The sequence below is a fragment of the Ictidomys tridecemlineatus genome, chromosome 4 (assembly GCF_052094955.1).
Source record: "Ictidomys tridecemlineatus isolate mIctTri1 chromosome 4, mIctTri1.hap1, whole genome shotgun sequence".
NCBI lineage: Eukaryota > Metazoa > Chordata > Mammalia > Rodentia > Sciuridae > Ictidomys > Ictidomys tridecemlineatus.
Window position 1 is genome coordinate 177,629,080 of NC_135480.1, and position 27,874 is coordinate 177,656,953.

General features: G+C 52.0%; 1 protein-coding gene across 2 annotated transcripts in view; it reads right to left on the reverse strand.

The window, feature by feature from the left end:
- Positions 1–499: 499 nt before the first annotated feature.
- Coro2a (coronin 2A) overlaps positions 500–27,874 on the reverse strand; it is a 52,264-nt gene continuing 24,889 nt past the window's right edge. For both annotated transcript variants that reach the window (XM_078047862.1, XM_040286088.2), the window contains exons 3-12: positions 13,798–13,914; positions 10,069–10,218; positions 8,483–8,662; positions 7,502–7,618; positions 6,630–6,734; positions 5,867–5,963; positions 4,942–5,054; positions 4,546–4,636; positions 3,422–3,696; positions 500–3,253 (exon numbers count right to left, since the gene is read on the reverse strand). In XM_078047862.1, coding sequence (XP_077903988.1) covers positions 3,128–3,253; positions 3,422–3,696; positions 4,546–4,636; positions 4,942–5,054; positions 5,867–5,963; positions 6,630–6,734; positions 7,502–7,618; positions 8,483–8,662; positions 10,069–10,218; positions 13,798–13,914 — 1,371 coding nt within the window. In that variant the 3' untranslated portion in view covers positions 500–3,127. The remainder of the gene's footprint in view (positions 3,254–3,421; positions 3,697–4,545; positions 4,637–4,941; positions 5,055–5,866; positions 5,964–6,629; positions 6,735–7,501; positions 7,619–8,482; positions 8,663–10,068; positions 10,219–13,797; positions 13,915–27,874) is intronic.

The window sequence follows — 27,874 nt, forward strand, 5'->3', positions numbered from 1 at the left end:
GGGTGGCCTTTCCGGACAGTGAGCATCACCCACTCTTTCCCCTATACTCTTGTGCCTTTTTGCTGGGAGAGCCCTTTTCCACAATTTAAAGAATCGCTTCTTGGCTTTTTGGCCAAGATCAGTTATCCTCAGGCTAAAATTTATAAGGTCCTTGGTTTTTAAGACCCTTGGGCCCTGCCATATTGATCCCCCAGACTGGGGGACTTGCTTTTTTCTTTTTTTTTTTCACTGCTTGGAGTTCCATTCAGCTCCCCAAATGTTCTCTTTCCTGTTTATTAACTTTGGGTTAAGGCCTGTCACCTCCTCTAGGAAGCATCCCCAGCTTCTCCTCGCAGAACAACCAGCACTGCCCTCATCTTGGCCCCTTCTCCATATTCCCAGCCACTTCCAAAGAGAAGGGGGTCTGTGTGTTAGGACCTGCCCTGTTTCCTAGCCCTGTTTCTGGCTGTAAAGTAGTTGCTTATTTGGCATTAGTGAAACAAATCAAGAAGCGAAAAGCTGCGTGTATTAAACTGTCTGTATTAAACTGTCTATAGCCGGATGTTTATTTTGTTACATTCTTTCCATTGCACAATTCCATATCTATTTTCACTTTTACTTCTTTTTTAATTTTTTTTATTACAAAGGTATAAGGAATTTCAGAAACATTAAAACAATCATTCAAACTGTTTCAGGCACGGTTTCATATTAAAAGCATAGATTGATTTCTGACTTCCTGTTTCCTCTATGATGGTTCTCAACTTTTGTCCCAGGAAGCACAATTATTATAGAGCTAAGATGGACACCAGCCAAACTTTATCTCCCTGTACTGTCCTCACCCTCGGAAAGTTCCTGAGTCAACAGAAAGGGGGCTCCCGGGGTCTGCAGTAAGGAGACTGTCTGAGTGCAGGACATGTCCAGTGCTGGGCATGTGCTGCTCCATCACCTCAAGAACATAAAAAAAAAGTAGTATTTAAAAAAGATGGTTCTAAAAAATATCGGATAAAAATTATCTATCCCTCTCCCTTGCTGTGAAATAATTTAAATAATTTATTCTAAATGTTAAAAAAAAAAAAAAAGTTTGTTCAAAGCTGCCTGTCTCCTGCTTTTGAGTGGGAGGTCTGGGTCTCTGGGGGGGAGGGGGCTGGGAAGGGATGGCACAGGGCAGTCATGTTCAGAAGCTCTCTCTCTGGATGCACCCCACACACACCTCCAGCTTGGTAGCCAATGACCTTGGACATGAGGTTTTCACTTCTCTGAGGCTAGGTCTTCCCTTCTGAGCAAGGGGATTATAATACAGAACTGTGTTCCAGTAGCACGTGCCAGTGAGTGGACAAGGGGCTGTGTAAACTGTAAAGTGTGGCCACAAATGAAGTGCATGGGGTTACTCCATCCAGGGACCCTACTTTCCTGACAATGCTTGGGACTTGGCTTTTTGCTCTGCGGCACGGTAAGGCAAGCTTGGCTGTTGCTTTGGCTGGGAGTGAGTCTCAGTAACTGAGGAAATGGAGATAAGACAAGGACCGTGGATCTCTGGTGTGTGCTAACGGGGGACATCAGCCTTAGCTAGTGGGGGTGGGGGTGTGAGATGACCATCAGCACTGATTCCCGGGCTCCTGTCTGGCACTCACAATTCTCATCTTTACGGCAAATAGGTACTGACAGACTAGTCCACTGAATTGCAGAATCACCTGGGCAGCTTATGCAGAGGGCCAGGCCCTTCACGAGAGTTGGCTTCAGTGGATCCAGGTGAGTCCTGGGCATCTGCATTTCCTGAATGCTGTCAAGGGGATTCTAATGTACAGGGCTGCCTACCAGGCTGGTAGCTCCTGCTGTCCCCATCTGAGCTCCAGTCACCCAATGTGATGTCCACTCTTCTTGGGGAAGGAGGAATGGGTTTTACTCCTCATCATTCCCAGTCTGGCTTGGCTGCTGAATTGACCCAGGAAACAGATTCACAAAAGAGGGATGATGCAGAAGACTTTTGGGCCAGAAGGGAACGGAACTTCAGGGTCATCTGTGGTCCTACTTTTCACCTAGTGCATTCATCCCTCTCTGGAAACTGCCATCGGTGAGTGACCACAGGGCTCTGCTGGTACCCTGTGCTGGGGACCCACTGCCTCCTGGGGAGTGGGGGCTCTTTTGCCTACATTCTCCTGCAGGAGGCGCTGTGTAGCCAGCAGTCAAGGACACAGCTCTGAGGTCTGTATCCCCACATAGGAGTCTACTCACATCCATCTGATGCAGGCTGGAAAGGAAGGTTTTGACTGACTGTCTGAGTTCTAGAATTGGGCTAAATCTTTCCCTGACCTTAAACTTGACCCCTTGGTCAGTGTGAGTTTCTGCAGCAAACCCAGGCCCCACCTGTGGTTTTCCTCAAGTCAAGGTCTCTGGTGGCAGATCCGGTGGAGGGAGCTCGTCCAGAGTCCCCCCCACTTCTTAAGATGGAGAAACTGAGACCAGAGAAAGAAGGACTTTGCAAGAGGTCACCAAGTCAGTCAAGGCCCAGGTGAGGCCAGACCCAACATATTCACTGTCCTGGGGGCTGAGAAGTGCACAGGGCCAGAAACAGCAGAAAGACTCACCCAGGAGACCCAGGTGCTCAGCCCAGCCTCACCTGCCTCTCTCTCAGCCTCAGTTTCCTCACTTTTCAAAGAATGAGTTGGGCCAGATCACTGGTTTTCTAACTTCTAAATTTTTTTTTTTTGAGTAGCAGAATTATGGATTCTATAGTCCAACATATGAAGCATGTGTCAGTTGGGATGGGGTGAGTGGGGACACTGCCCTCCTGCCTCCGTTTCCCCCCATTCTACACGAGATGACGGGCAGCCTGACCTCCCCACTTCTACCAGCTCTAACTTCCTGCAGTGTTCTTTCCCCTTGAGAAGTCACAGCTCCACGTGGACCTCAGAAGCAGATTTCAACAGAACATCTAAAAACAGTCAGTGCAGAAACTGCTGCGAGAAGGCAAATAGGAAACGGCACCACGTCCTACTGGAATCTCCTTCAGTGACTGAGAGTTTTGTTTTCTGGTAAAAAATATAGAAATAGTGGTTGTTCTTGGGGGACTTGTGGTTTGGTTCTGGACCTCCCCACAGAGCCAAGTGGCGTCCCTGAGGGCCAGGATGGCAGAGGCCTCTGCTCAGAACTACGCTGAGCTCATGCGCAAGTTTTTGATCTCTAGTTCCAGCTGCTTGGCTTGGACTTCCCGCTGGGTCACCAGCTCGCGGAGCCTTCGGATCTCCTCCTGTTGCCGATAGAACATCTGCAGCAGCTGGAAAAGCACAGGGCAGAGGGCAAGATCACCTGGGTGGCCTGGGACTGTGGCTGGGGCAGGTCCCCAGCAGAAGAGCCAAAACATTACCACTTTTTTGTCCCCCTCCCCTCCCTTCCTTGGCGCCCTTCCACTGACCCCACCCCCTCAGCAGACCCCCTTTCACACCTCGTTCTCTGTCTTTGGTGGGGGACATTCGAAAATATCAAAGCCATTTGTGAGCCAGGACTTCTTCTCCTCGGGCCTGTGTTCCGCAGCCCACCTTGGCGCCTTCCCCTCCGGCTGGGAGACGGGCCTCTGGCCGTCCTCTGCAGACAGCTTTGCAGTGCCGTCCAAGAGCTGGGGTGAGGTCCGGGCCGTGGGGGTGGAGAGGGGCTTCTCTGGAGGCAGTGGCCGGGGGCTCAGCGGCTGGGAGCCGGGCCTCAGGGACACCAGGATTGGCTCTGGGAGGGAAGAAGCCAAGGGCGGTAAGAGGACTGAGCATGGGACACGAACACTGGCCGACACACAGTCACACAGCGACATACAACAGGCGCAGGAGATCCAGCCACCTGCGGAATGGCGCAAGTCCACGGATGGATGGGACAATCAGACCCGAGTACCCACGTGTGTAACTAAGCAAAGGCTCGTTTGTGGGAACAGCGCAGTTCAGGCCCTGGGGCTGCCCCCAAGCACGGGGAACTCCTTGAGAGACACCTTGTCCTGACTCTAAAGACGTCCTGTCACACTGCACTCTGCCATCTACCAAGTTCATTAGTCCTCCCAACCGTCCTGGGAAGCAGGGGAGGTGGGCATCAGGCCTAGGGGGGAGGAAACAGGTCCAGGGAGGAGCAGGCCCTGTCTAAGGGCCACACAGAGCAGGGAGCTGACTGCCTCTGGCCCCAGCTGAGGCTCTTCCAGTGCACAGGAAGGCTCCCCTCACCCGCGTGGGAGGAGACGGAGGGGGCAGGGAGCAGCTGGGTGGGGAGGGAGGACTCCCTCACTGGGCAGGAGGGGGACAGAGGGGCAGGCCAGGCTGAGGCAGCCTGGGTGGGGCCTGCAGCCTAGAGGGTTCCCTGGAAGTGGGGGACCGGCTGGGGAGTCTGGCTGAGGCTGCTCAGTGGCCCTGCGGAGCCCAGGTGTGATGCTTTCCTGGGGACATACCCCTTGGGTTGGAGGGAGTTTTCGGAGCCACTTGGGTAAGTCCCTGCTTTCCTGGCCTCTCACGTGTCTGTCAAGGGCCTCTCCTCAGAGGCCACAAGAAAATGAAAATACAGGTCCACTGGGATTCCACCCCCCCCCACGCTCCTCACCTCTGTTCATCCCGCTGAGCCACTCCCGGGCAGTCAGGGAGGGCTGGGCCCCTGCTGTGGGCGGGTAGATGTCCTCCTGGTAGGATTCTGACTGCAGGGAAAGTCCAGATGGTGACTCCTGCTGAATCCAGGAAACCCAGGCCCAGAGACCAAAGGGGCTGGCCCAAAGACACACAGCAGCTCAAGAGCTGAGGTAGGGAGAGAGCCAGGACTCCTGGCCCCAGGGATGTCACCCTGACCATGAGGAGGGCCTTCCCTTGGAGAAGCGGCTCTCAGCTGTCCTGTGGCTGCCACCAAGGTATGGGCTGGAGGGTCTGGGACCCTGACCACCCCGGGTCTGTCTTCTCCAGGAGGGGTTCCCCCCCTGCCCTCCCGAATGGCCCCCACCTCCCTTACCCGCCGGGGTACAATCATGGATATGGGCTCAATGAGGCTTTTGGTTGTGATCAGCTTGTAGAAGCGGAAGATCTCGCAGGAGGACACTTCGAGACCTCTCTTTGGCATGGTACCTGGGGACAGAGGGCCAAGGAGAGCCAAGAGGTTCCGGCTGGGCTGGGGCCGCAGGGACCGAGCAGGAGGGGAAAGCCAGGCTGCACACCTGGACGTGGAGAGACACTGCCCTCCTCCTGCCACCTCCCCTCAGCGAAAAGCTCATGAAGGACACCTACGCTGGGCTGGGCCCTGCACTGGGAGAATGGGGTTGAGACAGTCGGACCCTGCCTCCAACTTGCCATCCTCCTGCCTCAGCCTCCTGAGGAGCTAGGATGAAAGTCATGTGCCACCGCGTGCAGCCAAAGAGGGTTTCTTAGGGATAAAAAGTTGAATCTTCTTAAATCCCTAAAGAAAGGAGGAGGGGCTTGCTCCCTGGAGGCTCCGATTTCAATATATGAATTTCAATATCCGAGTCCTCCCAGACCTCCGATACTGAAATTCCATCTCGGCTGTGAGGAGTGAAGAGCTGGGAACTGAATCTCCGCGTGGAGAGACGGGAGGGATTAGGATTGGATGAGGTCGTCAGGGTAGAGCCCTCTTGGTTGAAGCCCAGTGGCTCTCTGGGACCACAAGCCACACACATGCATGCTCCTGTCCCATCTCATGACGCCCTGTGCTGCCCTGGGACTCTGTCAGCACAAAGACCAGCACCAGACGCAGCCCCCTGACCTGGGACCTTGAGGATCCCGAGTCAGAACACATCTCATCTGTGGTCAATACTGTGTTCCTGGCAACAGGAAGAGGCTAAGACAGCCACAGGTGAGGGCCGCTGTGGGTCCCCTCCCGCTGGCTGCTCCCTGCCGCCCCCGCAGCCTGGGGTCCCACTCACCAATGCCCTTCTGCGGGTTGTAGGAGCGGTACTCGGTCAGGTAGTTCAGGTGGGGCTTCTCGGCGCTCACCTCATAGTAGCGGATGTTGCCGTCTCCCTGGGAAACGAGGAGGCCAGACTCGGCCGGTGCCCAGCAGCACACCCCGGCCACCACCAGGCGGCCAGATTCAGCGTGAATGGCTGGCAGCCCCCCTGCCCCACAGGGGACACCAAGGCAGGCAAGAGAGTGTCCTCCGACCACGACCAACCCCCTCCCCAGATCCTCCAAGGCCAGGCAAAGCTCTGGGGAGGCAGGCCTGAACCTCCGCCCACCCTAGTGCCACCCACGGAGGTCAGCCCTGGCAAGTCCTCAGAGTCAGCCGGAGAGTCTTGGCCCTCGGGGGACACCGCTGGTTGTCATAGTGACTTGGAGGTGAGGAGAGCACCGACCCTGGCATTGGGGAAGAGGTCAGAGGTGCCAGATATGGACAGCCCTACCCGGTGGGCACCGGCTCTGCCCCAACTTCACGGTGCCCTGCTGAGAAACGCTCTGGACCCAGAGGTGGGGAGGGACAAGCTTGGAGTGTCCAGCCAAGTCCTGGTCCCAGGGGTTCCTCTGGAGCAAGGAGGGTGGCCGAGGGGTGCTCTCCCGTGGGGAAGAGTGGCCTGTCCCTGCCCTATACTCGCAAGGGCCCAGCCTGGGCACCAGTGGGGCCCAGGCTGGGACATCTCTGCCTTCTGCCTCAGGGCTCCGGTGGCCACCTCCCTCCTGTGCCAGGCTGACCTTCCCCACTATGTAGAGCATGTTGGTGTCCACGTCGTAGAAGGGAAACAGCACACCTGAGGAGCCGTCCAGGTCCTCCTCTGTGAGAGGCACAGAGAGGTTGTCCTGCAAGGGAAGGGAGACCAGGAAGGCCCGTGAGTCGCCTGGGGGCCTCGGTGGTGCTTGCCACAGGGCCGTGTGTGTGAGAAAGAATACTGACTTTGTGTGTATGTGTTGGGCCCCTGGCTCTGGAGGTTCAATTTGTGGGTTGTCATAATGACGTGGAGGAGTCAAGAGCCCAAGGTGGACATAACATTTTAAAGGGACTAAAACAAGCTGGGCGGGTGGCGCACACCTGTAATCCCAGCAACTCGGGAGGCTGAGGCAGGAGGATTGCAAGTTCAAGGCCAGCCTCAGAAACTTAACAAGACTCTCAGAATCTTAGTAAGACCCTCTCCAAACAAACAAACAAACAAACAAATAAATAAAAGGGCTGGGGGTGTTGCTCCGTGGTTAAGCATCCCTGGGTCTAATCCCCAGTCCCACGATAAATAAATAAAACACTTAGGTATCCCTCCACTTGTTTGGCAGCATTTTGCCATTACCGAGTCACTTTTGGCACACCTGATCTCACTCTGCTCCCCTGCTGCCTGCCTCCCCCCCATCTTGTGTGATATTTTATTGCCTTGGCATCGGGAATTGAAGCCGGGGACTCCTGACTCCTTCAATGACCAGCTGCACAAGGTCTGGCCTTGCCCAGGGGCATCTCCCTGTTCTCCACCCTGAACCCCGGCCCAGCCCTGGGCAGACCCTGACAAGTGTGTGTGAGAGACCCCTGAGAGAAGGACCGAAGCCCACCCTCAGCTGGGGGCCGGGCGATGCCTGAGGCTCACCTGGTCCCACAGGGCCATCTGCCGGTTGTTCCACTGAGATGTGCCCGTGGACAGCAGCTTCTTCATGTTCCCCAGGAACAGCACCTTGTTGGCCCGGTGCCCCTTGTAGCTGGCTTCCTGGAGGGAAAGGTGGAGTCAGTGTCGGGGACGCTGGGAGGGCACGCCTGGGCCATGAGCTGGGGTTTCTGCTCCGTGTGGAAGGAGCCCCCCACCTCTGCTGGAGAAGCCACCCAGGGGCACCATCTCCAGGAAGCCTTCCCAGGTCACTCCCCTCTACACAAAGAGTCTCCCACTATTTTTTTTTTTTTGGTACTGAGGATTGAACCCAGGGGCACTTAACCCTGAGCCACATCCCAGCTCTCTTACATTTTTATTTAGAGACAGGGTCTCACTGAGTTGCTGAGGCTGGCTTTGAACTCATGCTCCTCCTGCCTCAGCCTCCTGAGCTGCTGGGGTTCCAAGTGTGCGGCCCCACACCCAGCTTTCCCACTATTTTTCAGAGGTAGGATACAGGAAACCTCCGCCAGCTCCACATCTTGCCCAGCGATACTGAGCACCCGCTGTGGGCCAGGCATGGGGCTGGGTGCAGGTGGCATGAGGGTTGTTCTATTTAGTCTTCTGAGAGGCCTATTGTCGCCGATGAGCAGATAGGCTCAGAGAGTAGGAAGTGCTTGCCGAGGGTCACTCCTCTGGGGTCCTGATCCCCAGCTAGTGACAGAGCTGAGGCACACCGACCAGTCTTGGAGTTAGACCAGGTTCCAATCCTAGCTCATGAAGTGCAAAAGACACTTCAGGCTTCTTTGGCCTCGGTTTTCTCACCTGAAAAATGGGCGTGACTTATCTCACTTCCCAGTGGTGCCGAGAGGCCAGATGCGGATGCTGCCTACAGAGAGAGCTGGGTGCTGACCGGGGGCCAGCTGTTCTCAGAAGCCTCCCCACCCCATTCTTGGACTCCAAGCCAGACCCTGGCCCAGCACTGACCTGGAGGATAGTTCCTAGACGGGGGTCAAGAATCCGAATCTTGCGGTCTTTACAGGCAGTAGCCAGCAGGCTGCCGTTGGTGTTGAAGGACATGGAGAGGATCACATCTTGGTGACAGGTAATTGTCCTCACAGGGTTTACGATGACAGACTCCTTGGTATCCAGGTTCCAGACCATCACCTGCACGGCGGAGTGCTGGCTCTAAGTGCAGAGGCCACCCCTGCCCAGCCCCCAGAGCCACACAGCTGACCAGGCTGCAGGGAAACACAGTATCCCCTGGAGGGAAGCCGCAGCTGGCGGCCAGGCCCAGAAGACAGGGAAGGAGGGTGGGCGAGCCTGTGGCGGGAGGGGGAAGCCGGGAGTCAGGCTGTTGGCAGTGACAGGAAAACACCATCTGCCTTTGAGCAAGAAAGCCTCCATGCGGGCAGGACCCCAGGGGACCCACTAGCTAATCCAGGGGGTTTCAGACAGTTATCAGCAGCAGTTTCTACTTCCCGAGGATAACCAGGGCCCTGTGCAGCTCCAAGGCCACCCGTGCTCATAGCCTGGGATGTGAACAGCGCCCCCTGGAGTTGGGCGCAGAACAGACTGCACATCCGCACAGGGTAGCCCAGCAGACAGCGCTGCACAAACAGGTTACAAAAGCACTTCTTCCCCCACGCCCTGCCCAGGTACTGGGGACTGAACCCAGGGGCACTTTACCACTGAGCTACATCCCCAGCTCTTTTTATTTTTCATTTTGAGAAAGGGTCTCCCTAAGTTGCTGGGACTGGCCTTGAACTTGGAATCCTCCTGAGTGGCTGGGTGTGCATCACATACCTGGCTTCAGAAACCCACTTGTGATCAGAGGGACGTGGAAGGCCCAGAGCCCTCCCAGGGCTCCCAGCCACTCCCTGACCCACCGCAGAGTCCCTGCAGTGCCTCTGCAAACCCAATACAGTCAGAGGGGAAGAGCTGGGAATCTACAGCTGGGGTCTCACCGGCCCACTGGTCCACAGACACCGAGGCCAAGAAAAGGCAAAGGGACAGTCCCAGATCATACTGCAAGTCCTTGACTAAGCTGGCAGCACCCAGGTCTCCTGGGCTGTAAACTGTCCCCATTGATGGGCAGTCAGTGGAGCAAAGGAAGCTGGTCCCTTCCAGGCAGGCAGTGATGGCCTGAACAGTGTCCCCCTGAGAAAATTCATGTCCACTCAGAGCCTCAGATGTGACATGATTTGGAAATACGGTCTTCACAGGTATAGTTAATTAAGATGAGGTCCCAATAAATTGGGGTGGGCCCTCAATCCAATGGCAGGTGTGCTTTCTAAGACCAGGAAAGAATACACAGGGATGTGGCCACGTGAAGACAGAGGCAGAGATTGGGGTGACGCAGCTACCAGCCAAAGGACCCCTGGAGCCCCCAGATGCCAGAAGAGGCACAGAAGGATTTTCCCTGGAGGCTCGGGAGGGAGCATGGCCTCCGAACACCAGGATTCCCAATTAGTCATCTCTAGAACTGGGAGCGAGCAAGTCTCTGTTGTCCTAAGCCCCCAGCTCGCGGGGCCTCCTCTGGGAAGCCTGGGGAAACTCGGAGATGGCCTCACCTTGTAGTCGTAGCCAGAGCTGAAGAGGATGTTGGCGGCCGTGGGGTGCCACTCCACCAGGCCCACCCTGCGCGAGTGGCCCACCAGCTCCTTCTTGTAGGTTGTGAGGTTCCTTGTCAGCAGCTGCTTGGGGATGTCCCAGATCTTAATCTGGTAGGGAGACAGGGTCCGGGAGTGTCATCCGGGGCACACTGGTACCTTTCCACCCTAAGCCACAGATCCGTGTGGTGCCCAGCAGAAGGTCGGGAGGAGCTCTACATAGCTGCTCCTCACTCAGAGGGGGGACAGGGCTTTACCTAGTCCTCCAGCCCAAACAGGGGCTGATTTTGATCAGAGATGAGTCTATGCTTCCAAACATGCCGCTAGGAAATCTTTACCATCTTTTTTTTTTTTTTTTTTTTTGTGTGTGTGTGTGTGTGTGTGTGTATTAGGGATTGAACCTGGGATTCTTTACCACTGAGCTACATTCCCAGCTCTTTTTATTTCTTTGAGACAGGGTCTCTCTAAGTTGCTTAGGGCCTTGCTAAATTGCTGAGGCTGGCCTCAAACTTGTGATCCTCTTGCCTCAGCCTCTTGAGTGCCTGGGATTACAGCTGTGTCCCACCATGCCTGGCTTCATTTTTGCCATCTTGACGGCCGGAGGTGGTGGCCGGTGGGTGGACTGTAGGCATGTCTCCCAGGCTGGATGCCAGTGCAAATCTGCTTCTCAGCCTAGGAAGACTGCTCAAGAGTGTTCCTTCTCCTTGCCCAGAGGCCCAGAGTGGAGCCTCAACTGTCCGGATGAAGGGGTTGGGCTATGTTCTCAGGGCACTCGGGAATCACTGTGGGCCCTGGAGCAGGGAAGGGCAGCCACAGACTTAGAGAGGAACTGTGGGTGGCCTGGGGGAGGAAAGACCACTGGCCAGGAGGCTGGGCTGCAGGGGTCCTGGGCTGAGCTTCACCGTGAGGGCCTGGGGCTCCCTTCTAGAGTGGTGTCGTCTGAACACAGAGGGGGGCTGCCATGGCAAAGAGGAGGCCTATCCTGGAAACACAGATGGCGATGCAGCCAGGGATGGTGCTGCCTTGACACTCCTATTGTCCTGCCGGGTTCTCAGGTCCTAGGTCACGTGTGTACACTTCCCTTAGGGACAGACAGGTTTTTCAGGTGGGAGACTTTTTAAATCATTCAGCTATCACCTATTTCCTGATGGCCTTGGATCTGACACTAGGAAGTGAACTCTGTCTGGAGAGGCACAGGCTTCAGACAGGGCAGGCCGGGGAGGGCTGTCACTGCACAGAGCTGGACTTGGCTGGAACACAGGCTCTGGGCAGGTCTGCTGCTGGCCCATCCCCATGGTGCCCAGCCCAGGGCCTGGGGGCACAGAGCAGACAGCCTGGCACTTTCCACAGATGCATTTATCCAGAATGAATTTGCTCCCCTCTGTTGAGGCTGGGGTGTCCCCCAAAGGCTCATGGAAGGTGGAAGGCTTGGTTTCCAAGGCCACAACGTTGGGGCTTTAGAAAGGGGATGAGATCGTGAGGCTTTGACGGCATCAGTGGATTGATCCACAGAGGGATTAAGAGCTTGATGGCATTGTGGGACATGGTGGCAGCTTTAGGATGGGGGTGGGGGGGTTAGCTGGAGGAAGCGCCTCTCACTGTGTACCCTGCAAGGGCATTTCTTGTCCCCGGGCCCTTCTCTCTCTGTGTTACTTGCTGTCACGGGTGAGTGGCTTCCCCCTGCCACCCCCTTCTGCCACGAGGCTCTGCCCCACTCAGACCCAGTGCAGCGGAGCCAGCCCAGCGTGGACCGAACCTCTGAAAACAGGGGCCCAAATACATCTTTCCCCCTCTAGGTTGTCTTCTCCAGCATCTGTCACAGCTACAGAGAGCTGACCAACAAACACCCCAATCCCAATAATCATGGCCACTGCCCCTGGGCTATCAGAGAAGCGACCGCGGCAGGCCACGAGGTCTTTAATAAACAGACCTTCTAGCTGGGCGCGGTGGCACACGCCTCTAATCCCAGGACTCAGGAGGCTGAGGCAGGAGGATCGTGAGTTCTAAGCCAGCTTCAGCAAAAGTGAGGTGCTAAGCAACTCAGTGAGACCCTGTCTCTAAAATAGAGCTGGGGATGTGGCTCTGTGGTCCAGTGCCCCTGGGTTCAACCCATGGTACCAAAAAGAAAAAAAAAAAAAAGAGAGAGAGTGACTGTCCTTCTAGGGGGCTTTCAGAGCTGCTTGGAGAGGGGAAGGGATCAGGGAGGGTGGGCTGAGCTGGGGTGGCATCCTGCCAGCAGCCAGCCACACTCATTGCAGAAAGGCCCTCTGTCCCAGGGCTCAATTGCCTTTTTGGTGAAACTGTCCCTTACGTTTCTCAGCAATGTCCTATATGGGCACGACACAAAGCTTCTGGGAAGTGCCTGCCTGCCTTGCCCCACACATTGTTCTGCCTCCTTCCATCCAGCAGGAGTTTCTGTGAGCCACTCTGTTTCCCTTCCTGCTGCAGCTGCCGGGCAAGAGCAGGCGCTCGGCCCACAGAGCTCTTTCCCGTGTCCTCCATCTGCGGCTCTGAGGAACGTGACACAGCTCAGCAGACAGAGGAGGGGCTCTGCTGTCAGTCACTCCTGTCATTGTAACGTGGCAAGGTGACCCTGCGCTTGTCTACCCGAAATACATTCTCCCTCGTGGGGTCGCTGGGAAGACGGAGTGAACTAAGTGTCCTGAGTCAAGAATGCAGCGGGATCGCAAGAAATGATGCCTGCACTGTCACCTTATTGTCATCTTCTGCTTGCACCTGCGCTTTTTAAGCCACAACCATTGTTGTTTTAGGAGGAGCTACAGGATGAATTATAAGTACATGAAACTGAACATTGTGGTGACAGTGACTACGTCTCTGGTATACAGGAGGAGCTCAACAAAGTGGGTGAAAACTGGGCATGGTGATTCATGCTTGCAGTCCCAGGTACCCAGGAGGCTGAGGCAAGAGGATCACTAGTGATCCCAGCAGTTCAAGGTCAGCCTGGGCAGCACAGCAAGACCTCATCTAAAAAAAAAAAAAAGAAAAAAAAGTTGGTGGGGCTGACCTTGACCTTTTGGGATGGTGGACTGACCTTGACCTTTTGGGATGGTGGACTGACCTTCTGGGATGGTTCTGGAACCCGTATTTTGTTTTGTTTCATTTTGGTACCAGGAGTTGAACCCGGGTGTGCATGGGGGGGTGCTTGACCCATGAACCACATTCCCCGCCCCTTTTTATTTTGAGACAGGGAAACTTGCTCAATTGCTGAGGCTGGCCTTGAACTTGAGATCCTCCAGCCTCAGCCTCCTGAGTGGCTGGGATCCTAGGTGTGGGCCACCACACCCAGCTTTATGGGGTCCACGGTCAACAAGGCTCCTGTTTCCATCATTTTCTAGTTCACTTCCCCACTGTCTGTGAGATCGAGGGGCATGTTAGTTTTTGACCACAATAAAAATGTCCCTTGCAGCATGCTGCAGTCCCCCAGAGGGTGGGCTCTCCCTGGACCCTCAGGAGATGGGCTGAAGCTATTCTATACCCATTTGGTAAGTGGGGAAACAGAGGCCCCAGAGAGGAGTGGTCCCCACGTCCCACAGTGCCCAGGACTTCTCAACGTCTCACCCTCCCCACATGGCGACCCCCCTCCGTGATGAAGGTGGGCCCCCTGGAGCCCAGTAGATGCCACCTGGCCTGCCCCCCCCCCCCCGGCCAGGGGCCAGTGCCCACACTCACCGTGGTGTCTTCTGAGCAGGAGGCGATCTCAAAGTCATCAAAAGGGTTCCACTTGATGTCTAAGACGTTGCCGCGGTGCCCACAGACCTTCGGGTAGTGGGGGTCCAACTTTCCTGTCTGTACAACATTGGCCGGGGAGGAGGCCACTGTGAGTCCAGCACCCCAGGTCACCCAGTCCGCAATCGCGGAGTAGAGGGGAGAGCGTCAGGGACAGATCTGGGCGTGAATCTAGGTCTCCCCGCGTGTTCCCTCAGGGAGTTACGACCCTTTTCTGAGCCTCAGTGTCCTCCTGGGCCCACTGGAAGGAATAATGGGTCCATGTGAGGATCCCAGGCAGCACGGTGCCCGCACACAGGAGTGTTCAGGACAGGGCCAGTCCCTTCCTACCCTGCTGGCCGGTCTGTGAAAAGGTGCAGCTCTTTTGGAAAACAGACTGGCACAGTTCCTCAGAGGTCACACACAGAATTACTATCTGACCCAGCAATTCCACCCCGAGGTGTATCCCCAATGTTAGCCAGGCGTAGTGACACAAGCCTGTGATCTCAGCAACTCAGGAGGCTGAGGCAAGAGGATCCCAAGTCCAAGGCCAGCCTCAACAACTTAGTAAGACACTATCTCAAAAGAAAATAAAAAGGGCTGGGGATGTAGCTCAGCAGTAGAAGGCTTGCCTAGCATGCATGAAACCCTAGATTCAATCCCTAGTACCACACACACACACACACACACACACACACACACACACACACACACACAAACTGGAAACCCAAATGTTCATCAAGTGATGAATGGATATCTACAGTGTTGTGCATTCACACAATGGAGTATTATTCAGCTAGGAAAAGGAATGAAGTACTGATACGTAGTACAACGTGGATGAATCATGAAAACACTGTGCTACATTAGAAGACAGGTGTAAAAGGCCAGGCACTACTGTGGAGGGTTTCTGTCATCCCAGCTACTTAGAAGCCTGAGGTAGAATGATCAGTTAAGCCCAAAAAAGCCAGGCTCGGTGGCACACACCATAATCCGCCATTGGGAGGCTGAGACAGGAAGCTGAAGGCTAGTCACGGAGACTTAGCAAGGTCCTAAGCAACTTAGTGAGACCCTGTCACAAAATAAAAAATAAAATGGGCTGGGCTGGGGTGTGGCTCAGTGGTTAAGTGCCTCTGGCCTCAATCTGAGGGACCAAAAAAAAAAACAAATCATGGAGACAGAAGGCAGATTAGTGGTTGCCTAGGGAGAGGGGCTGCTGTGGTGCTGTGGGGAGACTAGTGAGTAGGGGGTTTCTTTTTGGAATGACGAATTATTTTGGAATCGGATAGTGATGAGGGTCACAGAGCTTTGTGACCACACTGACCCACTGCATCGACTTTGAAACGGCGAATGTGGCAGTGTGTGCCTGTACCTCCATTAGAACACTGCCCCCCATTTCCTGCGGAGAATTCCTGCATCCATGCAAGGAAGGAAACACAGGCCCTGCAGCCCGGCCCCAAAGCCCTGAGCTGAGCCTTCCAGCCCCATCCACAGACCTGGATTTCCTGGGTTCAAGGAACCACCAGACCAGCCAGGTCCCAACCTGGGCCTGGCAGTGACAGCACACTCCTTTGGCACAGAACATTCATGGCCCTGTCAGAACAAGGACCAGGACTCAGGCCTGGTCCACCCCACAGCCACCATCCAGCCTCAGGCCTCCGAGCCACCCCCCAGGATGCCTCTTTACAGGGGAAGAGACAGAAGAGGAGAAGGTGGGCCTCCCACCCATCCCGCCAATACTCTTGATGTGCCAGGTGGCAGGCCCCATTGGAAGTGACAGATACAATTTCTTTTCTTTTCTTTTTTTTTAATTTTCGGACATGGATATTGAACCCAGGGCTGCTTTCCCGTGAAGCCACATTATTTTATTTTATATTTTGAGCCGGGTCTAAGTTGCTCAAGGTCTCCCTAAATTGCTCAAGGCCTTGCTAAATTGCTGAGGCTGGCCTCAAATTTGCAATCCTCCTGCCTCAGCCTTCTGAGTTGCTGCCATTACAGGAGTGCACCACAGCACCTGGCTCAAAGGAACTTTCTTTTAAAGACCTTTGCTTGTTTATTTATTTGGCAGTACTGGGGATAAGCCCAGAGCCCTGTGCATGCCAGGTAAGCACTTCCCCACTGGACCACACCCCTAGCCCTGCAAAGGAACTTTCAACAGAGTGGACTCAGGGGACTTCCCCTCCTTCTCTCACCTCCCTGACTTTGCAGAAATGGCACTTCTTTTTTTTTTTTTTGGTGCTGGGCATTGAACCCAGCTAAACCTATGTTCTATTGCTGAGCTACCCCCAGCTGACCACTGCACTTCTGTGTGGCAGCCCAGAGACCATGCCTAACTGCAACTGAGCAAAGGATCAGAGATGGTGTCTGGCTTTGCCTAACGAGGCTCTGAATTGGGCAGCTGCCATGATAATGGGCACAGGGCTTCCTGGTCACCTTGGGCAAACTAGGAAACACAGTCACCTGGGCCTCTGGTTCCTGGGGCTCAGTTTAGGCGTGCATGCATCTTAGTAGCTTGCAAGCAGAGGAGGCAACCCTGGGCTCCCCTCTGGACATACTCTGTCCATCTCAGCTCTCCCCTAGGGAAAGGGTGTTAGACACCTCACCCTAGACTGGGTCCCACACTGGAGGGACACACACACACACACCCATTCAGAGAACTTGGACTTGTGTCATTTGTTCCAGGTGTGTGAGTGACATGGGCAAAAGTTCCATGTCTTTCACAGGGTTCTGTCTTCTCCACAGGTAAAGGAAATGGGTCCCTGATAGGAAGGGGAAAGGCATGCATGCCGCCCACTCCACGGTCCTGATCGGATCTGCACGAGACCATCCCTCTAGCCACTGATTCCTCACAGGGCCTCTGAGCCATTCCACACAAGTCCTCAGGGCAAGTTTTCAAAAATTAAAATCTGACAGCCGGGCACGGTGGCCTGCACCTGTAATCCTAGCAGCTCGGGGCCGAGGCAGGATTATTCCAAATTCAGGTGGGTCTCAGCAACTTGGAGAAATCTTGTCTCAAAATAAAAAGGGCACCGGCTGTGGTGGTGCACGCCTGTAATCCCAGCAGTTTGGGAGACCGAGGCAGGAGGATCAAGAGTTCAAAGCCAGCCTCAGCAACGGCAAGGTGCTAAGCAACTCAGTGAGACCCTGTCTCTAAAAAAGATATAAAATAGGGCTGGGGATGTGGCTCAGTGGTCGAGTGCCCCTGAGTTCAATCCCCAGTACATCTCTCCTCCCAAAAAAAGGGCTGGGGATGTAACTCAGTGGAAAAGTGCCCCTGGATCTAATCCCTGTACAAACAAACAAACAAACCAAAAAACTGTGTCACATACATGCTCAATTTTTTTTTTTTTTTTAACAACGGATTGAACCCAGGGGTGCTTAACCACTGAGCAACATCCCTGGCCCTTTTTATTTTTCATTTATGGAGCAGGGTCTCACTAAGTTGCTTAGAGCCTCACTAAGTTGCTGAGGCTGGTCTTGAACTTGAGATCCTCCTGCCTCAGCCTTCTGAGCAACTGGGATTACAGATGTGCACCGCCGTGCCCAGCACCTGCTCAAATCTTGCAAGTCTCTTTTCCTCATCTGTAAAATGCAAATAATCTCTTCTTTGCAAGATTGTTGAAGGTTAAGTGGGATATTATATATGAAAAGCCAAAGAGTGAGGTGCTGTAGAAGTGCTCAGTAATAGCTATGATTGCATATGTAGTGTATGTGTGTGTGTGTGTGCACATGCACCAGAATGTTAACTATAGTTATATCTAGATGGTGGGATATGTGGGTGGTTTTTTAACATCTTCTTTTTCTTTAATTTTAACTATGTAAATTTGGCAATGAAAAAGGTATTTAAAAACAACACTATAACTGGGCACAGTGGCACATGCCTGCAATCCCGGTGGCTCAAAAGGCTGAGGCAGGAAGAGTGCAAGTTCAAAGCCAGCCTCAGCAACTTAGCAAGGCTGTAAGCAAACTAGTGAGACCTTACCTTAAAAAAAATAAAAAATAAAAAAAGGGCTCGGGATGTGTGCTCAGCAGTTAAATGCCCTTGGGTTCAATCCCTGGTACCAAAAAACAAAACAAATACAAATTAAAACAAAATTAAATCTGAAAGTTAAAAAAAAATAAATAAATTTTTAAAAATCTACAGCTGGGGGCAGTAGCACACACTTGTAATCCAAGTGACTTAGGAGACTGAGGCAGGAAAATTGCAAGTTTGAGGCCAGCCTCAGCAACTTAGTAAGACCCTGTCTCAAAATAAAAAAATAAATAAAAAGGGCTGGGGGTGTTGCTCAGCGATAGGGCACCCTATCAATCTCTAGGGTTTCAATCTCCCTAGTACCACCACCAATAATAATAATAATAATGGCCAGAAGGAGCCCGGGGCATGCCTGTAATCCCAGATCCCAGGAGGCTGAGGTGGGAGGACCCTGAGTTTGAGGTCAGCCTGGGCAACTAAGTGAGACAAACAAAACAGCAAAACCCTCCAGGGCTCTCAGAGACCAGGACTGGTGAGCGCACACCTGGGCCCTCTCGTCCGTGTCCCTGGCAGCAATCACTAATGGGTCGCAGCACTCTGGCACCTGGGGAAGCCCAGACAGGAGAGACTGGCCTCCAGATCACTGGGAATGTGAGGGCCAGGGCCCGCTTGAGCCCAGGCCTCTGGCCTCTCCGGCGTCAGCCTCTGCTGTACTTAAAGCGGTGCTCTGAGAGGCCTTCTGAGTCCGTGTCCTGGCCCTCTTCCCACACTCAACCTTTCCCTTTTCTTGGATTGTTTCCTGGGTCAAAGGGCACGAACAGTACTGAACCCTTAGCTGCGGGCCATGGTTTGCTCTCAGAGCCTTTATCTCCAATTTCTGGCCCAGGGCCAGGCCTTCACTTCTGCCCTGCAGGTTTCTCAGGAAGCACTAATTGTTGGTCTGGCCTTGGGCTGACAGGAGGCCACTTCCCACATCTCCCGCCACCTGCGCCCTTCTGAGTGGGAGCCTCAGACTGAGGGAAGGTGTCCCAGGGCCAGGCCTGGCTCAGAGGGGTAGCTCCCAGAGGGCTGAGCTGGGGCCAGTGGTCCTTCCAGGCCTGCCGGGCAGAAGCTCCAGCCCCAGACAGCTGCCCCTCAGCAGACAAGGCTGGCCAGGCCTCCCCGGAGACCACCGGCATTAGCGGACATGAGCCAGTCTGATGGGCTATTGACTGAACTGCTAAAAAGCCTGTCAGGGCAGGGACACAGATAAACAGGAGGCCATTTCCACCTTGCTGTGCATTAGGCCAGCACTCAGCCAGGGACAGGCCTCTGATTTATGGGGACACAGGCTCTAAATCCAGGAAGATGCACCTGCTCCCTTGCAGGCTCCAGAGAGCCCTGACTGGGTGCTGGGGCTGGGCTGTCCAGCCTGAGTCTCTCACAGGCCACCCTGGGGCAGGTGGAGCACAGACCTCAGCAGCCACAATGGGAGGGGCTGTGAGGCCACTATTGTCACCCTCAGCACTCACAGGGGCGTGGCTACTCCGGTCACAGTGTCACAGCCATGGCCTCAACCCAGGGCCTCACACATGCTAAGCCAGCGCTCGGCCACTGGGCTGCACCCCCGCCTGTCCGGATTTTAATGTTGCTGGTGTGTTTCACTGTGCACCAGGTGAAACTCTTCTCGGGGGACTCCCATCCCTGCAGATGGCAGCTGCTCCAGGGGGCCCCAGTGAGCCCACGGATGCCTTGCGCCTTTTCCAACTGACCATCTCAAGAGCTGGGTCAGCCACGTTCCCGTGGCTATACGGACGGCACTGTGAATGTTTTCCTTAAGGATGCTCATTTAAGGAGTGGACGCGGGCTGGTCATATCACTGACTCCCCCCCACCCACAGGAAGCAGTGCCTCCCAGTGTCTGCCTGTCTTAGGAGGAAGAAAGATGCAGTGTACCCAGGAAGAGGCTTCAGAGAACTCGACTGGTCCCAGCCTGCACTGCTAGGCGGGAAGGCTCAACATCCTGGCCCGCCGGCCTTGCCTTGGAGGCTTTGAGGAGGAAGGTGGTCATTCTCCCAGGCAGTGGCCCTGGGGGAGTCCGAGCAGAGTGCCAATTGGCCACCCAGGCTCGAGGGTCAGTGTGGCCTCTGAGCGCACAGTGGTGAGGTGCCCCCTCCTCCCGGGCACCCACAGAGTCCATTTGGCCCTCAGTCCACAGCCCCCTGTGGCCTGGTCCACGCCCAGCTGTGTCCCAGGCTCTGCTGCCCTTGCCTGGTCCCTCTCCACCCTCCACACCTCACAGCAAAGTCCACACTTCTCAGCCCTGGGGGGCGGGGAGCACCCTGTCCCTGAGGCTCAGGGTGGCCTCCTCAGACCTGTCCTCCGCCTGTTCCCGGCAGACCTTGGTCTCAATGTGTGAGAGGAAGGGTAGGGAAGACAGCGCCACTCCCTTTGGGACGTCAGACTCCGCCTGGGACAAGCACGCCCCTCTGGCTCCTCCCAACCCCGCATGCCCCTACAGGCTTCCTTGGAGAAGTGCCCTCTCCTTTTGCTGGGCAAAGGAGGGAGTCAGGGCAAAGGAGGGAGCTGGGGTGGAGGGAGGTGGCTGTGGCCGCCAAGGGGCTCCCTGACTCTGCTCTAGGCCTGGCGTGGAAGGAATCCCTGGTAACCATCCAGAAGCACAAGGAAATAAACAGAGGCAACCTCAGGAGCAGCAGGGGGGTTAGGAGAGGCAGTTCCGAGGTCACACCCAGGTCCGGGCTCCCATCCAGGTCCTGGCTCCCATCCAGGTCCTGGCCCTACTGCCCAGGGTGCTGGGGGGTCATCTCACAGAGCCTCAGCGTCCTCATTTGCACAACGGGGCCGTCCCCACAAAATAGGCTGGTGTGGGGAGGACCCAGTGTGAACGCCCAGCCCTGGTTACACCAGGACAAAGGCCAGCCTCCGGGAAGGACGAGCAGGTGTGTTCAGTCCCCGGTCGGTTTCCCGTCCCTGCTGGGGACAAGAAACCATCCACCAAGCCCCGGGGGTGCACCTTGGTGGGACCCGCAGGCCAAACAAATCACACACAGAGGCATTTATGAGACGACCAGTGACATTGTCCTCTGAACGGGGATCCACGGTTCCAAGAAGTGATCGATGTGCTTCTGGCATTGTGGTGATGTCAGAAAACGTCCCTGTCTTTTGGGAGTTGCACACTGAAGTCTGACAAAACGACCAGGATTCGTTTTAAAATGTTTCAGGGGAAAAAAAAAAAAAGGTTATGGATAAAGTCAGAGGGTGAACGCTTGATAATTCTACAAGCCGGGGATACCAATATTCATGACACTGTTTTTATCTACTTCTGAGCTCGAGATTTTTTTTCCTCGAATTATGAAGATGAACTAGACAGAGGCTTGCTTCTGAGAACGGGGCTTGCAGACCAGCAGCCTAAGCATCACCTGGGAGCAAGGGAGGAGGGTCGGCAGTAAAAATACAGGCTGCCCAGATTTATTCAATTTTCAGATAAGACAACAAAGAAATTCTTGGTATAAATGAGTCCCGTGCCATATTTTACTAAAAACTCATTTGTGAAAACGGTTTGATAGTTTCCTGTAAAAGTAAGCAGGCAACAACTGCCCTCCTGGGCATCGATCCCAGAGACACGGAGACTGCGTTACATCTCCACGCACAAGAACGCAGCCCCAACACCAATGCTTACTGCAGCTTTATCCCTCACAGCCCCACACTGGAAACAACCAGACGGCTTCCTTTTTTAATTTTATTTTTAATATAAAAATATTAAATTTTTAATATAAAAATAATATAATTTATATTAAAATTTTAATATAAAAATAAAATTTAAAAGGACATCATGCCTTTATTTTATTCATTTATTTTTATGTGGAGCTGAAGATCAGACCCAGTGCCCCACACGTGCTAGGCGAGTGCTCTGCCACTGAGCCCCGGCCCCGGCTCCGGCCCCAGATGGCTTTTAATGGGGTTGAGTGGTTCAGTAAACTGCTGCATCCGTTCTGTGGAACACGGCACAGACCGGAAAAAGGAACAGGCTGCTGACACACGCAGCAACCTGGATAGATCCCGGAGAAGGAGGCCGAGGGAAAGTGCCCGCCCAACAGCTGCTCATTTATAAAACATTCTCCAAAGGACAAAAGTATAGAAATGGAGAACATTTTAGTGTTGTCAGGGGCAAAGAAGGAGTAGGGCGGAGGGAGGTGGCTGTGGCCATCAAGGGGCGAAGGAGGGGACTCTGTAGTGACGGAAAGGCTCTGTGCCTCGACTGTATCGATGTCGGCGTCACGGTTGTGACACTGTACTGCATTCTTGTAAGATGTCACTACTGGGGGACAAAGGGTGACACCTACCCTTTACCACAGGGTGATGAGTACTCTGTACTATTTATTACAACTGCATTCTGAATCTCTAATTACTGAATTGAATAGTTTACAGTGAAAACATGAATTGTTTGTCTGAAATCAATTGAACGAGGCATCCTGATTCTGACTTGGCCACTCTGGGAACCTGCTGGAAACGCACTCTGGACCACTGAATGACAATCTGACAGTAACACTAAAGTGCCAGGGGCTCAGATAGGTGGCTGCAAGCTCCAGTTGGGCCTGGATTCTTTGGTGTCTGGGATGGTCGCAATTAACATGTATCCTCAGGCTATTTATAAGATTTCAAAAAGCCAAAGGGGACCATGCATCTTACCTAGAATCAGGCTGTGCAGAAAAACTGTGTCCTAACTCTCCTCTGTCGGACTTAGAAGAGCACGGACTAACTGTTCTAAATAGGCTTCAGAATCGAGGCCCTGCTCATCTGACCTCACCTCCCAGCCTCTTGACAAGTAACAGTGCACAAACATTCCAAACCCATTTCCACCTCAGGGCCTTTGCACTTGTGATTTGTTCGGCTGAAACACTTCCTCTGGAGCTTCAAATGTCTCTCTGCTTAAGAGGTCACCTCCCAAGAAAGGTCTTCCCAGATCATGCTGTCTTCAACTAGTCCCCTTCTCCCCACCCGTGTCACACTCTATTCTCATCAAACCAATGCACTTCCTTGATATCACTGTTAGTACCTATTTATACTGAGTAATTCAAGTGGGTTAGAAACTGATAGTGATGAAAGAATCTGAGTAATCCAAATCAAGATAATCAATTCATTCATTTCTAATTATTAGGATGCAGTGTGTTTGGTGGATGGAATCTTTTACAGGTTTCCAGAGCTTGAAAGAAACAAGCAGCTACATGGGTCCTCTCCAGAGGCTCCTCCAGCTCTGACCTTCAAGTTCTCTAAGCCTCATTTTTTACTTTCCCTCCCCCCGCCTGCAAACTGTCCCCTCCCTGGAAGGCAGCTCACGTGTCTCCCCCTGGCATTAGAGGTTCTTCCCTCCAGGCCCCGTGTATTTCCCCAGAGTGCACTTCCCTTCCTCTCCTTGGGTTGATCAATTGTCTGCCCTGTTCCCTGGACATGACTTCTCTTGTGCTTTGCCCTTGGCCATCTGTGCCCACCCTGATTTTCTGGATGAGCAAACCATTAGGTAATCAGTTGATGAATGTTTGTGGACAATTTTCAATGGTGTTTGTGGACGCCAACTACGTGACCGCGATGTAATATGAAGGTGAACAAAGTATCGGTGCCCCTCCCCATCCTAAGTACATTTGGAGGTACCAGCCCAAGACTACAAATGACTCTAGTTCAAAAGTGGCCACAGCTCAGTGCCCTGAGCAAGGACTCTGTGGTGGAATGTGTCTTCAGAAAGGAGAATTCTATAGTGATCTGGAGGAGGAAGCGGCGGTGTCTATCCATGAACATGGTGCACATCACCACATACTTAGGGCATCTTTGATATTAATCCTTCAGTGATGCTATGTAATTTTCCTTTCTAAATCTTGCATATTTGTAGGTATCCAATCTTCTTTGATTCCACTGCAAACGTTAAATTACAATTTCTAAATGTTCCTGGAATGTACAGATACAATTCATTTTTCTGAGTTTTATATCCAGAAAAATGCTCTTGATTTTTAAATGCTTTAAATGCTTTTTCTTTTAAATGCTCTTGATTTTTCTAACAATTTGATGACACGCTATTTTGGGTTTCTATGTAGACAATCCTATATGTGAGTATAGTCGTTTTATTTCTTCCTTTTCTATCCCAATGCCTTCAACTTCTTTTTCTAGTCTTACTGCACAGGCCATGACTTCTTATTTGTGGTTTTAAAAGATTGCTCTTATTGTTCCTCCTTTAGAAATGATATTTCTACCATTTACAGAAGAGGCCAAAGTTAACAGCACCAATGATGGGACAAACTGGCAGCATGTGTCCCATGATGCAATGAAACAAGAAGGACACAGCATCATACATGTGACAGTCCTGCCAAAAATACATAAATGAGTCTAATCATTTGAATTTGGGTTGCACATTATTATTTAGCACTGTATCGTGTTGGATTCTCAGAATGTGGCTGCATTATGGTTTTATAAAGAAAATGTTCTTGTCTTTAGAAGAAGCAGAGAGAAGTACAGTAATCAGAGGTGAAGGATCTTATCTATAACTTCTTGCTGCTTCCAAATACACACACACACACACACACACACACACACACACACACACACACATACACACCCAGACACAATCACACAATGCAAATTTGGTAAAATGTTAATAACTGGTGAACTCGATAAAACTGGAATTCATTCAACCATACTTGCCAATTTTCAAATTATAAAATAAATAAATGCTTTATCTGCTACAGGCTGTGTAATTCCCTTCCATCCCTGGCGCCACAGTTTGGATCTGTCATGTCCCACAAAGGCACAAGTAGGTATTTAAGGCGTGGTCACCAGGGAGGAGGTGCTATTGGGAGGTGGTGGAGTCTATAGAAGGTGGGGCTTGGTGTGTGTTTGAGGGGTGCTCCGTCTCTTGCACCCCCAGTCCTGTTTTTTATTTTGAGACAGGGTCTCACTTAGTTGCCGAGGCTGGTCTTGAACATGTGATCCTCCTGCCTCAGCCTCCTGAGGCGCTGAGGTTTCAGGCGTGTGCTACCCTGCCTGGCTCTAGTGGGCGGGGCAGGCTCTAGGTCACTGGAGCAGGCCCTAGTGGGGGCTTGTGCACTGTGACCTTTGCCTTCGTCTCTCCTTCCTGGTGATCAGGTGATGGTTTCACTGCCCCATGCCCTCCCCACAGGATGCCCGGCCTCTCCACAGGCCCGAAGGCAAAGGGGCCAGTTGGTCATGGACCGAAGCCTCCACCACAGTGAGACACAGTGACTTTCCCCTCTTTCTGTTCGTTATCTCAGGTGTTTGTTATAGGGACAGAAAGTGGACTAACACTACGTGTTTGCTGAGATTTTTCTCCTGGGTGGGCACTGAGCTTTACCAAGGGCTTTTTCTGCATCTGTGGAGAGAACGGCAGGATTCTGTCCTTTCATTGGTTAAGAGGACTGACATTTGCCTTTGTTGGTTGACGAGTATTAAACCACCTTTATTCTGTTATAAATCCAACTGGATCCTAATTATCCACAGTTTCACTCTTTTTTTTTCTGGTAATTTTGCATCCATCTTCCTGAGTGTCATTGGTCTGTATTTTTTTCTTTTCTTTCTTTCTTTCTTTCTTTTTTTTTTTTTTTGTGGTGCTAGGGATGAATCCAGGGCTCCTGCCCACTAGGCGGACACTGTCGCTGAGCCACATCCCAGCTCCATCTACAATTTTTCCTTCTTGTTCTGTCCTTGTCTGGTTGGGTATCAAGGCCGCGCTGGCCTCACAGAATGAGGAAGGGAGTATTCCATTTTCCTATTTTTAGAAGCTTGTTATCTCTTCCTTGAAAGGTTTGTAAGAGTTGCCTGTAAATCCATGCAGGCCTTGTGTGTATGGATGTGTAAAATCCAACAAATAGGCAGAACACAAGTGCCTAGAGTGTAAGGTCCTGATGAGCTGTCGGGAATAAACACCCACCGGTCAACAGGAACCCCCCCGCTGGGTCAAGACAGGAGAACTCACTGGCACGGGGACCCCCTACGAGACAGCTTCCAGTCACGACCTCTCCTCCCTCACGGGGCTTTTGTAGCATTCTCTTCTTGCTTTTTAAAAAAATTTTACTAATTGATTATGCAGCCCTTACAGTATAGTTGAACACAGGCTGTTTTCAATCTTAGGTAAACGGAATGGTACAGTTTGTAACTTGTGGGGCTTATTTCAATCTAGAGGAGAGGCACCTTGTTCTTTATGTGGCTACACTTTGCTCCTTTTCAGGGTTGTGTACATTCAGTAGTTTGGACGGACCACTACTCATTTATTCAATTCGTCAACATCCTGGTTTTTCTAGTTTTGCAATAATACGAACAATGCCCCTAGCCCATACTTGCAGTGCACGCGAGTACATTCCTACATGGTATATGTTTAAGGGTAGAATTTCTGGGTCATAAATATGTTTATTTTCCTTTTTAATATAATTTTTTTCAAAACAGGCATGCCAATATACACACCCAGCAGAAGTATCTGGTAGTTTGTTTAATCAATCAATTAATTAATTAATTAAATTTTCTTTGTTGATCGACCTTTATTTTATTCATTTATTTATATGTGGTGCTAAGAATCGAACCCAGTGCCACACATGCTAGGCGAGTGCTCTGTCACTGAGCCACAACTCCAGCCCTTCTGCTATTTTTCTTTAAGGAAAATTTTTGTTGCTCAATTTGTTTAAACATTTATAGAACTGTTCAGGCTTTCTATTTCTACTTGAATTAATATTGACAAGATATGTATATATATATACATATATAAGTATATGTATATATATATATATATATATATATATATATACATATATATATATGTAGGAATTTGCCCATATTGTAAACATTTTCAGATTTATTGGCATAAAATTACCTCATATTAGTATCTTCTTAGATTTTGGAACTCTGCTGCTATCTTGCTTTTTGGGTTCCTGATGTTATTTGTATCCTCTCTTTTATTCTTTCTTTGGATTTATTACGTTGGATTTTTCTCCTAATCTTTTTTTTACCCACCCTCAGTTGGAGGTTGAACCCAGAGGCACTCTACCACTGAGCTACATCCTCAGTCCTTTTTACTTTTTAAATCTTGAAGTAGTTGCACTAAGACTGGTCTTGAACTTGTGATCCTCCTGCCTCAGCTTCAGGAGTAGCTGGGATTACAGGTGTGTGCCACCACACCTGGCCCGGAAGGAGAATTGAACACTCAGTGTGAATTGATTTCTAACTCAATTTCTTGTGATCAGTAAACCTCGTCTGTTGTCTGGCATGCGGGCAGATGCCTGTGGTCCAGGAGGATGAGGCAGAAGGATCCCAAGACTGATCGGCTGGGGATGTAGCTCAGTGGTACAGCCTTGGCTAGCAAGCACGGGTCCTGGGTTCCATCCCCAGTACCACATACACAATCATACACACAATCACACACACACACACACACACACACACAAACAAAGTTGGCAGCCAGCCTTAGCAACTTAATGAGACCCTGACTCAAAAATAAAAAAGGGTTGCATATGTAAACTAGCACAAGGAAGGAGACGAAAACACCCTGCCTCGGGGATTCTGATTTGCACTATGACCCTAACTTCTGAAGTCCTTTGGAGGTCTAGGTCTGCCATTTCCCACTTCAGCTGACTGTCACTCATGGTGGCGCACCTGCACAGTGGCCTTGGTGAATTATTATTTCCCTGACTTCAATCTGCTTCTCCCTGAGAGGCTTCACACCTGTTTCTTTCTTTTTTTTTCTTTTTGGAACTGGACATTGAACTCAGAGGCACTTTACCACTGAGCTACATCCCCAGCTCTTTCTACTTTTTTTTTTTTTTTAAAGAGAGAGTGGGGGGGGGGACAGAGAGAGAGAGAGAGAATTTTTTAACATTTATTTATTTTTTTTCTTAGTTCTTGGCGGACACAACATCTTTGTTGGTATGTGGTGCTGAGGATCGAACCCGGGCCGCACGCATGCCAGGCGAGCGCGCCACCGCCGGAGCCACATCCCCAGCCCCTCTTTCTACTTTTTCTTTCTTTTTTTTTTTTTTTTGAGACAGGGTCTCGCTAAGTTGCCAAAGCCCCAAACTTGCAA